The sequence below is a fragment of the Clinocottus analis genome, unplaced genomic scaffold (assembly GCF_023055335.1).
Source record: "Clinocottus analis isolate CAN_PGR_092001 unplaced genomic scaffold, fCliAna1.0.p SCAF_9, whole genome shotgun sequence".
In the NCBI taxonomy this organism is placed as follows: Eukaryota; Metazoa; Chordata; class Actinopteri; order Perciformes; family Cottidae; genus Clinocottus; species Clinocottus analis.
The window spans coordinates 20,248,492-20,267,731 of NW_027176251.1; the positions used below are offsets into that span (position 1 = coordinate 20,248,492).

Below are 19,240 nucleotides of genomic sequence, written 5' to 3' on the forward strand. Positions count from 1 at the left end.
CAGTGGAGTGTTGTTTTGCTCTGGTTTCAACTTGTTTCATGGTGCCAGGTTGGGTCAAACATCCTGATATGATATGGTCGTTTTGGTTTATCATTTAACTTGTTTCCTTTCTTTCTTTGTTACCTAAAATGTTCTGTTTTTATTTTTTTGTTTTGTTTGTCTTCCCACTTTTGTTCTGTTCTGTTTGTCATTGTCTCATACGGCTAGACAGTTCATTGTTCCAAAACAACAAAATAAATAGAAAAGCCCAAAATGTGGCACAAGGACTACAAATGTCTGCGCACTATTTGTGGCACACACTCTGAAACATTTCCCTTGAATATAATCTGGATTTCTTTTCATCATATCAAAATCAATATTCGTGTCGCGTGGTGCATCGCGGGTTGCGAACATGATTAAGAGCTCGTCTCCTGACTGCCTGGCAGGTGTTAGACACACAGTGTTCTGCAGCAGTCGCCGGGTTGTTTGTCAGGCGGGATGTTTTCGGCCACTAAAGACAGCCCTGCCCCGCCAGCATGCTAATGAGGCCGTCACTCCTCATCAGGAGTCAACAGGAGCCAATCAGGAGCAATTAGAGGCAATTTCCCCCCCAGCTGGGAGACGTGCCTCCACGGTGGCGATGTCACACCGGCAGCCAGCCGTCTTTACGCCGCGGCCCGGACCGCTTACACGGATTAAAACGGCTCTCCGACGCCTTGTTTACGCTGATTGATTGGTCGTCTTCTCATGGCTCCAGAAATGGTTTGAAGTATGCGTTTTTCTCAACACAAATAAATAAATGCCCGCTTTGTGAGCTACGAGAGAACGGGGAGAAATGTGTTTCGTCTAATGCCTCTGAAAGCTTAATGAAACAGTGTTATTACACAGGCCAGGAGGATTTGCCTCTTTGCAGCGAGCGAACATGCAGCCGAACAAAAATCACCTTCACTATAACTCAGAGAAAAGAAGAATATGCTAATTACAGCTTGATTTATATTCAAACTTAAGCTCGACTGCTTTAGCGTCTCTGCAGTCACTTACGAAGTTATTTCTTTGCTTTTGATAGTTGCGGTGAAAAGGAGGCGGGGCTTAGAATGGAGCGCCTTCAGAGCTACACAGGACGAAGGTTAAAGGTGCAGATTGATTGACGGATGCATGTCATGATATTAGTGTCACTAGCTTACGTAAGTTAACATCATATTTCATTCTACAGGAAGAAATCATGAAAAAATAGGAAGAACTAGATATTTGATTTATTCATAAGTATATATTTTAAAATGCAAATATACAATGAACGTTTACATGCAATGAGGCTTAAAAGAAAAGCAGCGTAACCTAACGCAGAATATTTAACCCTCGCCTTAACTGATACACAACAAACATCATAGAATAATAATAATAATAATAATAATAATAATAATAATAATAATAATAATAATGGGTAGAGGGCAGGGGTTAACAAGTGAAGGGTAGGGAGCAGGGGTTAGCAGGTGAAGGGTAGGGAGCAGGAGTTAGCAGGTGAAGGCTAGGGAGCAGGGGTTAGCAGGTGAAGGCTAGGGAGCAGGAGTTAGCAGGTGAAGGCTAGGGAGCAGGGGTTAGCAGGTGAAGGCTAGGGAGCACGGGTTAGCAGGCGAAGGCTAGGGAGCAGGAGTTAGCAGGTGAAGGCTAGGGAGCAGGAGTTAACAGGTGAAGGCTAGGGAGCAGGAGTTAGCCGGTGAAGGCTAGGGAGCAGGAGTTAACAGGTGAAGGCTAGGGAGCAGGGGTTAGCAGGTGAAGGCTAGGGAGCAGGGGTTAGCAGGTGAAGGCTAGGGAGCAGGAGTTAGCAGGTGAAGGCTAGGGAGCAGGAGTTAACAGGTGAAGGCTAGGGAGCAGGGGTTAGCAGGTGAAGGCTAGGGAGCAGGAGTTAGCAGGTGAAGGCTAGGGAGCAGGAGTTAGCAGGTGAAGGCTAGGGAGCAGGGGTTAGCAGGTGAAGGCTAGGGAGCAGGAGTTAGCAGGTGAAGGCTAGGGAGCAGGAGTTAGCAGGTGAAGGGAGGGCGTTCCAGAGGGGGGGTGCAGCAGCTGAGAAGGCCCTGCCGCCCCAGGTTCGGCGCTTGGTCCTGATGGTCTTCAGCGTGTTCACATCGGCGGACCCGAGGCAACGGGTTGTCTAGTCAAAGTCAGCACAGCAAACACAGTTCTTTTGTTGTTTCTGCATGCAGTGTTACTCACCAACAAATGCATCGCGAGTGTCTTCAATGTCTGACATCATGTGGAGGACGTGTCCTTTCTCCTAAATCAAACGTTGCTTTCGTCCATGTTACCAACTAGCAGTCTGCACAACTTTTGCTGGAGCATTGCAGCATGTCTTGTGTTAGCGCCCCCTGTTGATCGGGGGGAAAGTGCATTAGATAAAGGAGATGTAGACCCACTCATAGAAAAGACTCCTGATTAAACAGGAAGCAGGGCACAGCGAGGAGGCCAACAGACACCTTGTCTCCTCGGTGCTGTTTCCCTGCAAAAATACTGCAAACATGTCAAATTAATTTAGAGACAAAGTGAAGCTTCCATTAAGAGGCGAGAGACCGCAAACGCTCGTGATCAAAATAATACCTGACGGGGAGGCAAGAAGCAAGTTAAATTTGCATGATGTTCTCTGGAGGCGCGTACCTGTCGGGAGGTGATGGAGTGTTTCTGGCCCCGCCTCTCACCGCTAACTGGTTGAGAAGAATCCTGCTAGCAACGTGTTGAAGCCGAATTAGACCACAGTCATGTGTTTCTGACTCTGTGCTGCTTGTGTCATGAACTGTAGCTTTGCCTGTGAGCGAAGAAGCACAGCACACACAACACATGCATGCAGACATACAGGCACACACACACACACACACACTAATGTACATGCACAGACAGTTGGCTCTGAACACGGACTCATAACGTATCGAATCGCTGGTTGAAGTCCCTGCAGGCTCGCTCTCGTTGGGCACAGACAATCTGGCTGAGCATATTGGAAGGGCCAGCCAAAGAGTGGATGAGCAGGACACATAATACTCCATCCTCCCCCCGCCGAGACACACACACACTCACACTCATCTTACCCGGTTCCCCCCTGATGCCCATGGGAGCTCAGCTGTTGCCCGGGAGCTACAGCCTCTGCATGCGGCCTGGCGCACTGCTTCCGCGCTCCCGGGCGGCCGATGTTGTGTTGCTGGATGTCTTCAGATGGCTCGGCAGATGGAGTTGTGTTTTTTGTTTTGGCCTTTGACTCTGCTGCCGGAAAGAGAGAGGCTTCTCGTCGCCCCGGGGCTTCCTCTAGCCTTTATGTGGTCCAGCAGTCTAAGTTTTGACTGTTTTTTCCCCGATGCTGGCCCACGCTCTGCTGCTCCATGACGACAGCACGGTGGCGCTCTCCCACAGACAGCTGCAGAGACGCACAGATCAATACAAGCCGATAGATGTCCCACCAAGAGGAGTTTTCGGATGTCCTGAGGGAAGAAATGGCTGTGGCCAGGAGCAGAGCCTCTCCTCGCTGCTCCTCCGGAGCCAACACCAGCCCCACGCTGCAGGAGGCCCCGGTCGTATCGCCGGGCTCGCTGCAGGGAAGGGAGGCTCGGCAGAACCAGAACCAGGACCCTGCCGCCCAAAAAAACACAACAAAAAATGCAATGTCTCCACACTCAAGGCAGCTCTAACATGCAGGCCGTAGACACATGACCACGTACACATGGAGGCTCAATCAAGCTGCAGTCAGAGACTTCCTGTCCTTTTCAGCACCCTTCAGCAGGGTGGTGGTCCATCTCTCCGTCCAGCAGCCCCGCCCACGTCAACATACTTTCATTCAGGGACGTTTCCACCAGAGTGAGCCTCGACCTTTCTCCTGCTCTCACCACACCCCGGTGGCTCCAGCAGAGTTTAAAGTCAAACTATTTCAATCGCGTCCTACTTCTCGTACTATTAGTGGCTGACATTTAGCCGCTCGTCGCATTTGCATTCTGTAATTGCCTCTCTACGTTGTGCTTTTTCGGTTGCTACTGGTGACGTTCCCACAAAGGATTTATATTGTGCACCGTTGCAGTCGGGATTCACAGGAAGAGATGCGTGCCGGCCTGATGCACAAGACAACAGCAGCGCTGGGTGCTGCTGCATCATGAGGTCAGACCATGTTGACTTCAGCCTCCGTTAAAACCAACAGGAATCCTCCAGGGCCGCAGTGTGTCTGTGCTGTAAAACAATGCTCAAGTTGATTTCCTGCTGGAGTTCTGACACAGGAGTTGCTCCAGCTGTGTTTGGGGCCCTTGGCAGTTGATGCATGTGTGATTTTGACCCAGCGCGATACAGCGTGGCCTTTGTATTGTAAGAAAGAGAAAGAGGAGACCAGAGGTACTCACACACAGAGGTTCATACCCAGCGGACCACGGGGAGCATTTAAAGTGTGTTACAAGGGTATGGACAAGTATTAAGCATATTAAACGTAAGATGTTTTAAAAGAAATGCATTAAAAAGGACAATCAAAGTAAAAAATGAGAACAAGCAAATGAGTGTTTAAGAATTAGGAAGATATTTTATTATCAAAAAGCGATAAAAACGAAAAGCTCGCAAATAAATAGTTAGAGATTAAAGATGCATTATGATGATTTATGTATCTCATTTATTGTGTACTCTGCAGCAAGCAATGATGTTTTACGCCCTGATTCAAATGAGCTGCCAGACTACTACTACTATATATATATATATATATATATATATATATATATATATATATATATATATATATATATATATATATATATATATATATATATATATACATATATCTATATACATATACATATATAGATATATATATATATATATATATATATACATATACATATATATATATATATATATATATATATATATATATATATATATATATATATATATATATATATATATATATGCACATATTCCCATATGCATTGTATGTATCTGACCTTTTAACTTAAAAAATATAAAACATATAGGCAGTGAAGATAACACATGTTGAACTCTGTTTAATCTCACTTTTGTTAACACAACGTGTTTTTTTTGTTGTTGCATGGTGTGACAACATGCACCAAATAAATAATAAATCTCCTAAAACTTAAGTCCACACTCAACTTTATTATGTTTATGAATATCGTGACAGTTTTCAACACGTAAATGAACTAAACCAAACCAAACATGCAGACGTTCCTACGCCGACTTTCCGGCGCTACCAAAACGTCCGTGTGATGACGTTAGCACAGTCCAGGAGAAGCACACAGCGGTGACTCAGACATGTTGTCATCAGTCAATCAGCTGATTGGGTTCAGTCCCAAATAGGAAGAATACAAACAAAGTAGAAATTGTCATAGTTTTTGAACATAGAATAAGACTAAACCTGCAATTGTACAGAGCACATGAGGCGACGTGATGATATCTGATGTCACTGTGACCTCACGTTCCTCACATTTGCAAACACACAATACTCACAGAATGCTTTGAGCAAATGTCTTCAGATTAAATCTGGTGTTGAAAAGCTCACGGTGACCTCAGGACACACGTTGTTGCAACAACTCAAGAATACAAATGAAAAGAAATGACATTTAGCACAGACATGGGTGAGACGGAGGAGCACGACGTCAAGGCAGCAGTTCTTTTATGAAAGAGAGGACAGTGTCAGGCTGTGTGCGCGTGTGTGTGCATGTGTGTGTGTGTGTGTGTGTGTGATTATAAAGCAGTGTGAGAGAGTCAGCGTTTATAGCTGACTAGTCATGTAGGCCAACTCCAGTGTAAAGAGCTCTCGGGCTGGAGGAGTGGAGGCAGCATGGCTGACCTGCATTCTCTTCTACAGTCGCCACGCTCACAGAGCCGGACCCTTCAGTCTGGAACACCCCTCGAAAACACCCCTGTTTTATTTTGACTTTGACCTCCCTGCTCTGTCTGTGTGTGTGTGTGTGTGTGTTTGTCTGTGTGTGTGTGTGTGTGTGTGTGTGTGTGTTCTTCTCTTACACAGAGGCAGACGAGTCCTCGACGTTTGTAACCGGCATCGTCTTGTACAGAAACCTGGGCAGCATCCTGTCTCTGCAGAGGTAAGACTTTGGACCACGCTCCCCTCCGGTCATGACGTATACGTTACTGTCAGCGGGTTTAGAGGGGTGTGTTCACATATAGAAGTCATGCAATGAAAATGAATGCAACCAAATGTATTCCACAGTTTGGTTCAGGTACGTGGAATCCTGAACAGGAATGCAACAGAATGGATTGGATTTGTTTTGAACAATCAAATACTGTATTTTTTGCACTATAGGGCACACTTAAAAGCCTTTAATTTTCTCCAAAAACGACAGTGCGCCATATAATCTGAAGCACCATATATATGGATTAATTATGGCTTTCTTACTGACCTTTTAAGCGGTTTTGTGTGGTACAGCAATAAGTCAAAATGTTTTAGTACGACTTTGATAAACTACGGTAGCCACACCGTTTGCAGCATTGTGTTTTATATATGAAAAAAGATCAAAAATAGACCATTCATTGACAGTTGACTAGTGCGCCATATAGTGCAAAAAATCCGATATCCAAAAAAAACCCTTCAAAATGATACTTCAAAACACTTTGATAAATTTTTTTTTTTTAAAACACTAAGCTGCAGACAATATGCAGTGTGTTTACTTTTGGTGGTGAATGACACGATAACTAGCAGACCATGACAGAGATGGACATATCTTAGTTGGAATTATTGGCATGACATTTTGCACAGGCATGCACGCCTCCCTCAGGATGGATTTTCATAACTTTAATGACTTCTCCATATAATTTGGTTTATGAGCAGACACCTGCGAGACATCCCCATCAACCTCAGCAGTTCTTCTTCGTACAGCTAAATTGAAATGTTCACAGATTAGACTAAGACGGACGTGCTAAACATCATGACATTGGCGTCATTAGCATCATTAGCACGTTTATTTAGCTCGCTGAGTGCAGCCTGGAGACGAACTTCCTGTTCTGCTCTCGCCAGACCTTTTCATACACCTCTTCATATAGATTCTTCACAATAAAAGTCCCCTGCTATTTAGTTATTTTTAAAGCTTTTATTTTGAAGCTGCAACATCAGAAGACGTTGGGTTTTCAATAAGCATTTGCATGTTAATGCCAGGTCTGAACACGGCCTTTGTCTTCTAAAAATAGCTCCATTCAAGGGTGGAACTTGAAACTTAGCTTTTAAACCAGGTTGGAAGGAGATTCTTTGAGTATAAAATGAATCCAAAGGAGCCATGTTGGTGATCAGTTTGATGAAAACACATCTGATTGGTTTTAGAGAAACTGTGTGTGCATTGTGTGTATTAAGCCAGATACACATTAAAACACTGTGAAACCATATTCCTGCTTCTACGACACGAGCACTTAACATCAGCGCTGCAGCGAAATGGAAACCAGGATGCGATGCAGATCCAGCGGCCGGAGCAATGGGTGGCCTCGTGCACGTCTTTAATCTCTACGAGAGAAGGGATTTCTTGGAGGAAGTCGCTGCTGATGCTGAACATACATTTAAACACGGCCGTGTGCGTGTTGCTCCGAGTAATCCTGGGTTTCTCTGCGCATGCTTCTGTGAACAAAAGCCTGTTATCTGTGACCGCGGCTGTTTTGGTTATTATGATAATGAGTTAAAGCACTTAATGAACTGGTAAAATACAGAAGCAGGGACATGCAGCAGTCTCACCAGTCCTCCCACTGACGCTTTGGGTTGCTGCTGCTTTCCATATTCCTCAGCTCTGCTTTACTCTCTTTTCTTTTCCTTTTCATCCTTTTTTTCTGCATTTGAATCCAACCCCCGAGGAAAAAAAAAACGAGATGAGTTTGAGGCAAGAGACTCGACGACACAAACATTTTAGTTGACTGATTGTGTTTTGGAATGGTGAGAGGGCGATTGTGCGTACAGGATACAGTGAGGATGTGAGGAGCCGGAGAACCGAGCATGGGCTGTTGAACATGTTTGGCCGACTGGAAGCTTTCGGTGTCGGTACTTCCAGTAGCAAATCACTTTTTCTCCCGATTGTCTCCTTTCGCATGATTGATAGCACCTAAAAAGCAGAAATTGCAATGCATACTAAACAGGGAGGGAGAATGTAAAAATAGAGCGACAGAACTCCCCCAAAACGTTGAAGGATAAGCTGTTGGAAGACAATGTGGACCGCTTCCCATGCGACAGAAAGCCTGCAACTCTTCAGGTGGGATGATGCGTCTGTTATGGTGAGCTCATCCCAAGCAGATGAGTCAAAAATCTGTTCCATATTACATTTTTTCATTCAGCAATTCAGGGGATAACGATGCTAATTTGTCGGCAGTTTATTTTACAATGACGCCTTTATGTTGCGCTCTTAAATCTCGTGTTGCCAAGGCGAGAGCGACACCACTGCGTTGCACAATAATCACTCACGAGCTTTTCAGGGCGTGGCGGCTGGACCCCAAGATAAAGTTCAGAGCAGTTATTATAATAATATAGATGAAGTAGAGTATAAATAATAGGCCTCATGAAGCGCTGGGTTCAGTGTCTTGTTAGACGAACCACAGGGAGACCAGAGATCCTACTAGCTACCGTTAGCGTGTAATATTTATTGGAAGCCTGGTGTAGCCTCCGGAAGAATTCAGCTGGACAACTTCTCTCGTTCTCTACATGTATTTACTAATTGGTCACAGGTAAAGTAACAAGCGCTGCAGTGGCGATAGCAGGGAGTGGAACAGCAACACACAGGTTGGGGAAAGAACAACGGCCACACAAACGAAAGAGGGGCCTTTCATACACAGGTTATCATCACATCACGTCGTCTGATTGGCTCTATCCTGGTCATCTTTTCTTACAAGACTGTAACGTGCAACGGGCCAGTCTGCTTCTCTAATGTCGATATGCTGATAAACAGGTGTGTTGAAGTGCGCAGGCGTGCGACTAACTTCCCTTGAGAACCGGACATTTCACAGACACGACTACAGCTGCATAGCTGTGTTATACTGCCCTCTCTAACCTGAACTTTAATAGACAACAGAATAATAATACACACAGAAGATAAAGATTTATATTACCACTACCTTTCTTTCAAGATGACCACTCTCCCATTGAGCTACAGCTGCCCAGTAATATACTAATACCTGGTTAACTCACATGGTAAACAATGTAACTGCTTAATATCAGCACGTTAGCATCACCATTGGGTCGCTAGCATCGAGCTGAAGAGGCTCTGTGACCTCCACTGACCGCTTCTCTCTCTTCCTTTAGAAACAGCACGGTCCTCAACTCCAAGGTGTTGTCAGTGACCATCAAGCCCTCTCCTTCCTCCCCGTTTCCTCCGGTGGTCGTGGAGTTCTCTCACCTGTACAACGTGAGCGGCTTTTGGTCTTAAGCACTTTGTGTAGCTATGATTTCATTACGATGTATAACCCGTCCTCTGTTGTGGTGCTCAAGTGTGATTTTGTTTCCAGGGCACCACCAACCAGACCTGCTTAACCTGGGACGAGAGCGACAGGTGAGCGTTACCATCGTGTTGCTTTGTCATGTGACCATGATCACAGCCTGACGTGAACGTGCATGACCTGCGTTGACCCTTTGGAGGCGCTTTTGTTGGCAATCGTTTGTATCATATCAACGTTTTCCTGACTCAGTGTCAGGATATTTCAGCCTCCACTGTTAACTATTACTAACTGCTAACTACTGCTAACGGATAACTACTACTAACCGCTAGCTACTACTAACCGCTAACTACTGCTAACTACTACTTATGGATAACTACTACTAACTGCTAACTACTACTAACCGCTAACTACTACTAACCGCTAACTACGGCTAACTACTACTTATGGATAACTACTACTTACTGCTAACTGCTAACTACTACTAACTGCTAACTACTGCTAACCGCTAACTACTACTAACCGCTAACTACTACTAATTGCTAACTACTGCTAATTGCTAACTTCTACTAACCACAAGCTAGTACTAACCGCTAACTACTTTAACTGCTACTAACCGCTAACTACTATTTACCGCTAGCTACTACTGCTAACTACTAACTGCTAACTACTACTAACTGTTAATGAATACTACTTTATTCAGTACGCTGCAGTACTCCAATGCTGCCAGTAACTCATATTAGGTTGAATTACTAACCGCTATCCAACTGTGCAGAACTAAGGTGGTAAGCAAGACACTAGGAAATGGATTGCCAGATTGTTATGAAATGCATCGTCCCCAGAGGATGAACCTCAACTCATTCTGCAACCTGATTGTCATCCTTTTAGCTCCACTACCAAACTAAATGTTAAAGTCAGACCTTCATTCTCCCCAGAAGATAAACCTCTTTGACTGTCGGTGGCCTTTCTGGCTCACAAACACATTCAGTAAAGAGTCCAAGAATAGCAACAAACGTCAGTCCGTACGTTACCGTCATGCATTAAGAAAAACCTCCGTGGAAAATTTGAAAGAGAAAAACAACATTGCAGAACGTGTTGATCTGCTGTGATGAGTTTGGTGGACACACTTTAATGGAAATGGGACATATTTAGACAAAAACAGGCATATAAATCAATAAATACTTAATAACATCTCCTGAGCTTTCTCTTCACTAAAGAGCCCCAACATTACAGGAAACAAAACCATCAAATCAAAATCTATCAAATCAAAATGGATGGATGGATATTTCTTCCATTAATACATAAAACTAACATAACATCACATTCCCATCATGCTTTGTTTCTTAGTTTTTTGTCATTTGAAGTTTGACTGGAGCTCTTTCAGTCACATTGTTTCAGTAACAATAAGACCTGACTGGAGAAGAAGGACCTCTGACTGTATTTCTCTCTTCGCTAACACTTCATTTTCCCAAACGCAATAATCTGCATTATTCTTTGTTGATTTTGTGGAAATGTGTGTTGGATTAGGGAAAAGGTTCTTTCAACGTGTGATACGATGTAATGTCGTGAACGTTGAAACGCGTCAGGTGGTTCTCGTCCAGCCGTGTAACTATAGCCGCGAAAAATAATGTGCTGAATATCGTAGATTTCCCATGAAATGTGTTCGTGTCATGTGATCCACGTGAACGGGAAGCAGACCTCCCACACGGGGCGGGCTGCAGGAGGATGGATCAAACATTACCAACAGTAATTTGACCCAGGATGCCGCGGTTCCTTCCCCATGTGGAATGAGAAGTGAACATTGACTTATTTGTGAGCACTGCAGTAGTTATTTGAACACAACACAGCTATCTATTAATAAACCTAGCTATGGAGTTATGTTGCATAAACCGTATTTCATAATGTCAATCTAACTCAGTTGGCTGTCTGCATGTTCATGCGTTTTATAGGAAAACATAAGACTTTAAACAAGATGTCATAGAAAGAACCTTTTGAACATTTTCATGACAAAAAGTGTTCAGTTTTCTTGTTTTTAGAGTTAATAAACAATAAGATATTAGTTTATTATTTCCCCCTCAGAGCTGACATTGTCCAGATTCCATTTGTGATTATCTACAAAACAAAGTTCCTGGTACACCAAGTGGATGTTTTAGAGCCATCACCTTCCCTCTGGAAGATCCATGGTTGGGCATTGTGTTTTTATTTTTTTATTTTTCATCTTGACGAAGCCAGCCGAGTGCTCCCCGGCGAGCGCCGCTGAGTGTGTTGGACAGTTCTGCAGCTCTCGTCTGGGAGAGCGCTAACCCCGCGCCGCGACTGCTCCGACACTGATGCAGCATGTGGAAAATTAAAAGTGTCGCTCACAGCTTTCCTCCCCCTCCCAGCCCACGCACACACATCAACATGTACGGTGGAGAGCCGTTTGGAGTCGACTGAGAGAGACACAAAATAAATATGAAACAGTTTTACTGCTTCTGGTGCCACATTCAAAGCACTGCTCGTTTGCTCCTCGCTCAAAGTGCCCTACTTGTTTAAGAGCAGAACGTAGTGTGAGCATGTGAGATTGTGAGCGTCGAGCGAGTGGAAATAGGGAAGTCGAAAGAAGGAGGCAAACATTTGGCCGCCTTATTGCAGTGCAGGTTTGGACATTTGCATTTAGATGGGTGCGCACACTTGTGTTGCAGAGACGAAAAGCAGAACATTCTTAGCTTAAGGATTAAAAGAAGTTTGGCTCGGCACATTTAGACCGAGAGCAAGACACAGGGAAACTCCCAGATGGAGGCGATTTGGAGATGAAATAGAAGGAATGAATATTGAGAAATGGAATAGATGTTAATATGAAAATGTAGCTTCAAAGTGACGGTTGAGACAACGCGCTCAGAGAGAACCCGGCCTTCCTTTGATTGTTCTAATCATATTTGTTATATTTGCTAAATTCTTGAGTTTAGCAATTATAGATTTCCTGTTTAAGTATAATATTATTTTATTTGTTATTTTCTCAATCACGCTTTGGAGATTTACATGTAAATATTCAACTTAAAATAAACATAGGGAATCCATCACCTATAAAGTATGAAAACACAGGCTTATTAATCAAGAATGAAACATTGATAACTGTTTCATAAATTGCATACTAATGAGTGTTCATGTTGGAACAATGCTTTATAAATGATGAATTCAGTGTTTATTGATGCTTTACTAATAATACATAGCGTGTATTAATATTATGAGTGCTACCAGTTTCTCTCTTTAATCTCTTTTTTTAATTGCCGTTAAGCTTACATCAGTGAAGCTCATTTCCTGCAGCGTGCTCATTAATAGCATCTGGTCGGCTTTTATTTTGAAGTGGCTGCAGGAAGTGTTGACATTCATCGACAGCAGATTAATTACAAAAGTAGTCCAGGAATTCAGAGTAGTGGATTAGTGAGATGACGTGTTGCTGTAGGCCATTAAATAGTATTAATGTACAGGATACAACATGAACCATGTGAGCCATTACTCCCTTTTTTATTTCTTTATGCCATTTTATTGAAGTCTGGTCTCGTTATTTTAAGACTAGCTCTAATCAATGCAGGGTTTATATCGTATCTATTTAATCATTATGTGATAAAACGTCTTAAATGAAAATGCTGCCATGAAACATACATGTTTTTGGTGTCTTCTCTGGTATTTGATTCTATTTTATTTTATTTGCACACACATACGACTTTATGACATCCAGATAATAAAAACATACTAAATAAAAGTGACAGTTGAGGTCAAGCAGCAACACAGTCTCATATCATGGCCTTAACATCTACTTAAATGAGCCGTATTCGACATTCTGAACATTAAAATAGCAGCAAACCACGTTTGTCAGCTGAAAGCGTCTTCACTGAAGCGTAGCAGCCGCCCTCTGGTTACCACTCGAGGAAACACCGCTAACTCTGTCAGCACGCTCAACCCTCGTTAACACTGTTAGCACTGTTATTAACAGTGCTACAGTGTTGTTAGCACTGTTAGTGCTGTTAATAACTGTGCTAACAACACTGTTAGCACTGTTATTAACAGTGCTACAGTGTTGTTAGCACTGTTAGTGCTGTTAATAACTGTGCTAACAACACTGTAGCACTGTTATTAACAGCGCTACAGTGTTGTTAGCACTGTTGACACTGTTAGCGCTGTTAACTGTTAGCGCTGTTAGCTATTGCCAGGCTGAGAGGCAATCTCAGACTTTGCCCACTTAAGAAGAATAACAAATAACAAAAACTAAGCAAAAGTAATACAACAAAAAATAAAGACCCAAACAAAATAGGCAGGTAAAAAACAACTAGTGGACAATAATCCCCCCAAAAATTATGTATTTCTTGCAAACGTGTTATAGTTGGTCATCTAACAATTTTTTAGCAGCAAATAAAGTCTCTGAAGATTGAAAGGGCATGCGTTTCCCAAACTATCTTACCATTAATCAAATAAATAAATGGAGCTATATAGCTCATAAACAATGGACATTAATAAAGCTTTGTAGTCTGCTGCCGATCCTCAGTGACTTCGCCGTTTTGTTACAAATGTAATGAATATGGTTTTTAATTTCTCTTCAACTAAAATGCCGAAGAGAGATATATTTCCATCGTGTGACTCTCACAAAGCTTGACACGCCTCAATGTCATGTCACCGCCATCAAGCATAGGAGACGACACGCAGGAGAGACAGTGGGAGAAATAGAGCAAGGACAAATAATGTAATCTCCTGGTGTGGTGTGGGGGGTGGGAGACATGTTCAATGCAAAATTAAAATCCATCTCGGACAGCAGCTATGATTAATGAGTTCATATTTGGGAGAGAAATTGGAATCTGTGGAGGCGTCCTTGTCATGCTGATAAGAGCTGTGAGGAAGCCAGAGCCTTCACACTGAAATCAATAAGAAGAACATCTGCAGCGTCTTTTTGTCTTTGTCACTCTCTCTCACACAACATTATTACTTTGGTTTATTTACAGGACGTCTTACCTGATGCACTATAAATACAAGAAGACGGGGAACTCGAGATTGAGACATAAACTCATGTTTACGATGTTTACTGGAGAGAGAATGCCGCTTTAACACATGAAGCATAGACTTCTATACAACCAGAGGAGTCGCCCCCTGGTGGTCAGGAGAGAGAATGCAGCTTTAACACATGAAGCATAGACTTCTATACAACCAGAGGAGTCGCCCCCTGGTGGTCAGGAGAGAGAATGCAGCTTTAACACATGAAGCATAGACTTCTATACAACCAGAGGAGTCGCCCCCTGGTGGTCAGGAGAGCGAATGCAGCTTTAACACATGAAGCATAGACTTCTATACAACCAGAGGAGTCGCCCCCTGATGAAGTTTTATGGACCTAATGATTGGCTTCACTTCTCAGAACTGGAGGTTGCATCCTGGATGTTGGCAACAAACCCACTTAGTTTGGTTTAAGGAAGAAATATTATGGTTTGGATTGAAATGACCAGGTTTGTGAAGTTATATTTAAATTGAATTATCTAATAATGATGCTTTACATGTGAGCTAGTTGAAAGCCCAGAGCGTCTCATTCATGAGCTAAAGATGTGTCGTACCAGACGTCGAGGGGTGTGGCAAAGAAACCTCCTCACCCCAGACGTTACAGTTCATGGTCAGTGCCCTAAACCCTTCACCACGAGGTGCCGCCCTTTATAAGAAAATGGCCCTAATATGGCCGTCTAACACGTTGAAAGCTCTGATTTTTATATCTTATGAAGCTTATGAATTCCAGGTGAAGTCACTAACTTTCAAGCAGGACTTCTTTGCTGTGGCTGATTGTTGGATCACCTGTAACACTCGTCTAGCTGAGCCAGCATACTCACACAGAGATTGTTGTGTACTAAAGGAACATTTTGTCGGACAGCATGCACATGCAATTCCATTAATCCCTCTACAGCGCGGTTGGAGATTAGCTCTGAATATTTTCACGCCTGCATGCTGGCGACAGCCGTAGACAGAAGCATTACGTTTTCAAGTCGTCCATCCGTCAGTCCGTCGGTTCGTCCGGTCCGTTCTTGTAAGCCTGATATCTCAGGAAGCCGTTCGCTTGCACTCAAGTGACTGACATTTTTCCACATAACTAAAGAATTCTGATGGTAACTATGATTATTTCACAACCACGTCTTCAGAGGATAAAATGATGATATAATGCCATTTTTATGGAAGCCCATTTCCGCCACAAAAAAAGAAGTCATAATTATGTGAATTAAAAATAAAAAAGAGTCATAAATATGACAAAGAATTATGACTTTTTTTTGGTGCAGAAATGGGCTTCCACACATTTGGATAGACATGGATGTAAACCAGGACAAATGCAAGGCGACTAAAAAATTCCAGTCCGTGCATTAATACCCAGTTTTACCATTGTGTCTCGACATCCGCCCAATGCAGACAAGAGCCCTGCAATACAGCACACAATTTAAATCCACATCTGGGTGGTTCTATGTAAAATCAAACTTAACCTGTGTGACTCCAATCAGTCCCCGCAGGGCCGATTAAACCAGAGCGAGAAAGGCATTTCTGCAGACATTGTTTACCAGACTGCGGCCACTAACTAGCCTCTCTTCTGATCATGTAAATCAATCTTGCTGTCTCAGTTAATTTACAGAGTCCGTGCTGATGTTGAGGAGCTGCCTCCATTCATCAAAGATGTTGGAGCGGACGTCTGTGGACTTGAATTTTCATCAATTGCTGTAATACAATTATAGAGGAGGAGGTGGAGTTCACTGGGCAGGGGGCATGTTTGTTTACAAGTACTCCTGAATAGAAAGTGGCTGCATTACAGGTGACAGACTGCACACATCCTTCTGTATTTATATTCAGAGCATGCTGAACCACTCCAACTCATATGCCAGCCAATTCACCAGCTGTTTGAGAGCTTAGAGCTCTGACAAATACACTCTCCTGCGCCTGGCTTCAGCCGATGGACAGTTTTACCTTCGTATCTGGTCACGATCCTGCTGCCTCCCCTTAGATCCCACCTAAAGTAAGCCATGACATAACCACCATTTCATTAGCACAGTGATGGGGAACATTATAGCTTTCTACATAACTTAAATGATGACAATCTTTGTTCTCCTCGAGTGTCCGTTTTGGACTCTGGGTGGCGTGCCAGGTTCCATGCATAGTGTATAAACTTATAATGTAGGTTTATTTAGTTTCTATATCATGGTTTGTGTAAAACAATACATCTTTGTTAAGTAACGGCCGTTAGTTAAGCATGTAATTGACTTGATTTCACACTGAACAGGAACAGAGGTATCCCGGGTGAAAGTCACTCACGCCCGCCAGGATCCGACTTTCTAACTCTTTTTAGGACATGAGTCGCTCGGACCGACAGAGACAGTGAGGCGGCTGGGTTTACACCCAAGTCTTTGTATTTGACGAGTTGAGACGAGAACGGGTTAAATAAACAGGTTCTTCGAGAGAAAACTCTTTTTTTTACGCCGCACAAACATTCCTAGAAATGTTTTTTGGAATGGGATGTTGATGGAGAAACAGCTTGTATTCGGCTCAGGATTATCTCGTGTGTCTGCTCGGATTTGGAAGTTTGGTTCAGCAGAATTTTCATTCCCAGTAAGCAAATCTATTCTGCATGTTGACCCCGACCGCAGCAGCTGCCACGTTAAAGTAAAGCCCAAGTTTGTGCCACACACAGTTTTGCTGCTTTTTGTGTTATTGACAGCAAGCTTTTTGGCGCTTGGCAGGTAACGTACAGGGGGTGAGACTGGATTAAAACCAAGTGCTGCAAACCAGAAGACCTTCAGAAGGATCTTAAAGATGGTGAATCGCTCCATAGAGCTGAGGGGAGCTGCAGGGCTGCTGACCGTTTGCTGTGGGTTTTCTCACTATTCATCCAGATCACACATTCTACATTGATTTTTATTTTATATTAAAACAAAATCAATATATTGATTTATATTTTTGCAGTAAAGATGAAAGATGATTATTTTTTATCAGGTCTTCCAGGAGAAAGTCAAATGAAAACGAACAGTTTAAATTGAAGCAGCAGAGGCAGAGAAATACTGACTTTAGGTTCCTGCTATATGGGTCAGGTTTCAAAAACCCTGGATCCTACAATTCCCATAATGCAATGTGACACGTCCCCATGGTGCACGGTTTCTGTAAGAGATGTGTAGTCTCCGAGCTCCAGCCGAGATAACCTTGATGACTTCATCAGTCTTGTTTTATCTGCGTCGAGCGCCCCGCGACTCTTCAGCTGATAAGTCAAATCAATAGGATGATTACCCAGAGTGCCGCAGGAACGAGTCCTGAGACCAGCAGATAAGTCAGCATTTGCTGCACTTCCGGTTCCCTGAGCTCGAAGTCAATGGTTTGTTTAGGTGTTGTGGGGGATGCCTGAAACAAGGTCTATGGTCAACTCCAGTTTTAGAGATTTTTTTATTTTTGTTAACGAGTGGCTAACTGCGTAGTGGTGACTGGAAGTCATGTGACTATAACACCTTTATAGCCTAACTTTAGCTTTTTACTCCTGGTAATTGCATTGAGCCCTTAAATAAATTCATAAATGTGTGATGGAACGTTTGGCACAGAGCATATGTTCTGCAATAATACAATATCTAATAAAATCCAGCTGGCTTTGGCCAAAAATGACATCATTCTCACATCCGATTTGAATAAATATTAAGAATCATAATTAGAGTGCATATTAACACAGACATAAATAAAACTCCTAAAAATAAAAAAAATGTTCAAGTTCAGATATTAGCTCTGGCTGTAGCGCAGATAATCCCTGTACGTGATCTTGAACCTAAACATCAAGCATGGCCCCTCCTCCTCATGTCTTTCTACATATCAGCCTCCTATATTTCCTCCGTGCTGGCAGGCTGCTTTTTATCCATGTGGCCTGTTCTTGGCAGAGGACATTCTTCCAAGCGGGGCTGCTGGACCGGCTCCGTAATTATCCAATTAGACGGTGGGGCAAGACTGTCTGCGGGCCACTGCGAGGCTCACACAGAGGCCTAATCACGTCAGCCACACACAGAACTGCACCGAGTCCTAATATATTGGATTTCTGTTAGAGGTGATGTGCTAATGTCAGCACTGAGTCACCTCCCGAGGCTAACTCTCTCACACCGACACACACACCGACACACACACACACGGCCAAACACTGTCGGCAGACTCCGTCTATGAAGTTATGAGACCGGTGGATGTGTGAGGGCTGTGGCTGTGATAAATAATCTTGGTTATCACTGGCTGAGGTTGTTGCTGTTGTCGGGGCGGTTGGTCCACAGACGGGTGACAAATGAAAGGAGAAACATGAACGCCGATGGGAAATTTGGTTTTGTATTGGACAACATCCAAGCACGAGATGAGGTGAAACATGCCTCATGCCATCAGAGGAGCCCCGCATACTGTCTCTGACTGAGGCTGTTCTAGCGGCTCCTGATGAAACTACCCCTTATTGACCTGTATCACATCATGAGTTTGAACCCAGTATCTCGTAGAGGCTACCCCGCCATGTTGTCTGCATTTGGCTGCGTCCTGGCGCCGTCACATTTGGGTCGCGGTACCGCTGTCCGCTGCCGGCATGTGAGAAGCAGAATGTCCTCTAACAGGCCGGCTTGGGACGCGGTGCTGAACACTCCTACTGGAGGTACCACAGATGAGGTGTTGGGGGTATTTTGGCCAGGCGTTTATACTTCTTTGGACAGATGTTGTCGCAGCGTGACAGTTACAGATGTTACAGATGTAGTGTTGAGATCAAAATGATGGTTTGAAGACTGCTGCGATGACCACGCAGCAGGAAATGCTGTGGAAGAGATGCATCATCATGATATGATCAAAGCAAAGCAAACTTCCCTCAGAACAGACATTGAAGCCAGGTATAACACAG

The 19,240-nt window shown here is 43.5% G+C and overlaps 1 protein-coding gene across 8 annotated transcripts in view; it reads left to right on the forward strand.

Annotated features, from left to right (window-relative positions):
* The window catches only part of adgrb1a (adhesion G protein-coupled receptor B1a), a 141,943-nt gene that overhangs the window by 83,164 nt on the left and 39,539 nt on the right, over nt 1-19,240 (forward strand). For all 8 annotated transcript variants that reach the window (XM_068570545.1, XM_068570542.1, XM_068570543.1 and 5 more), the window contains 3 exons: nt 5,972-6,047; nt 9,230-9,332; nt 9,433-9,476. In XM_068570545.1, the coding sequence (XP_068426646.1) occupies nt 5,972-6,047; nt 9,230-9,332; nt 9,433-9,476 (223 nt within the window). The remainder of the gene's footprint in view (nt 1-5,971; nt 6,048-9,229; nt 9,333-9,432; nt 9,477-19,240) is intronic.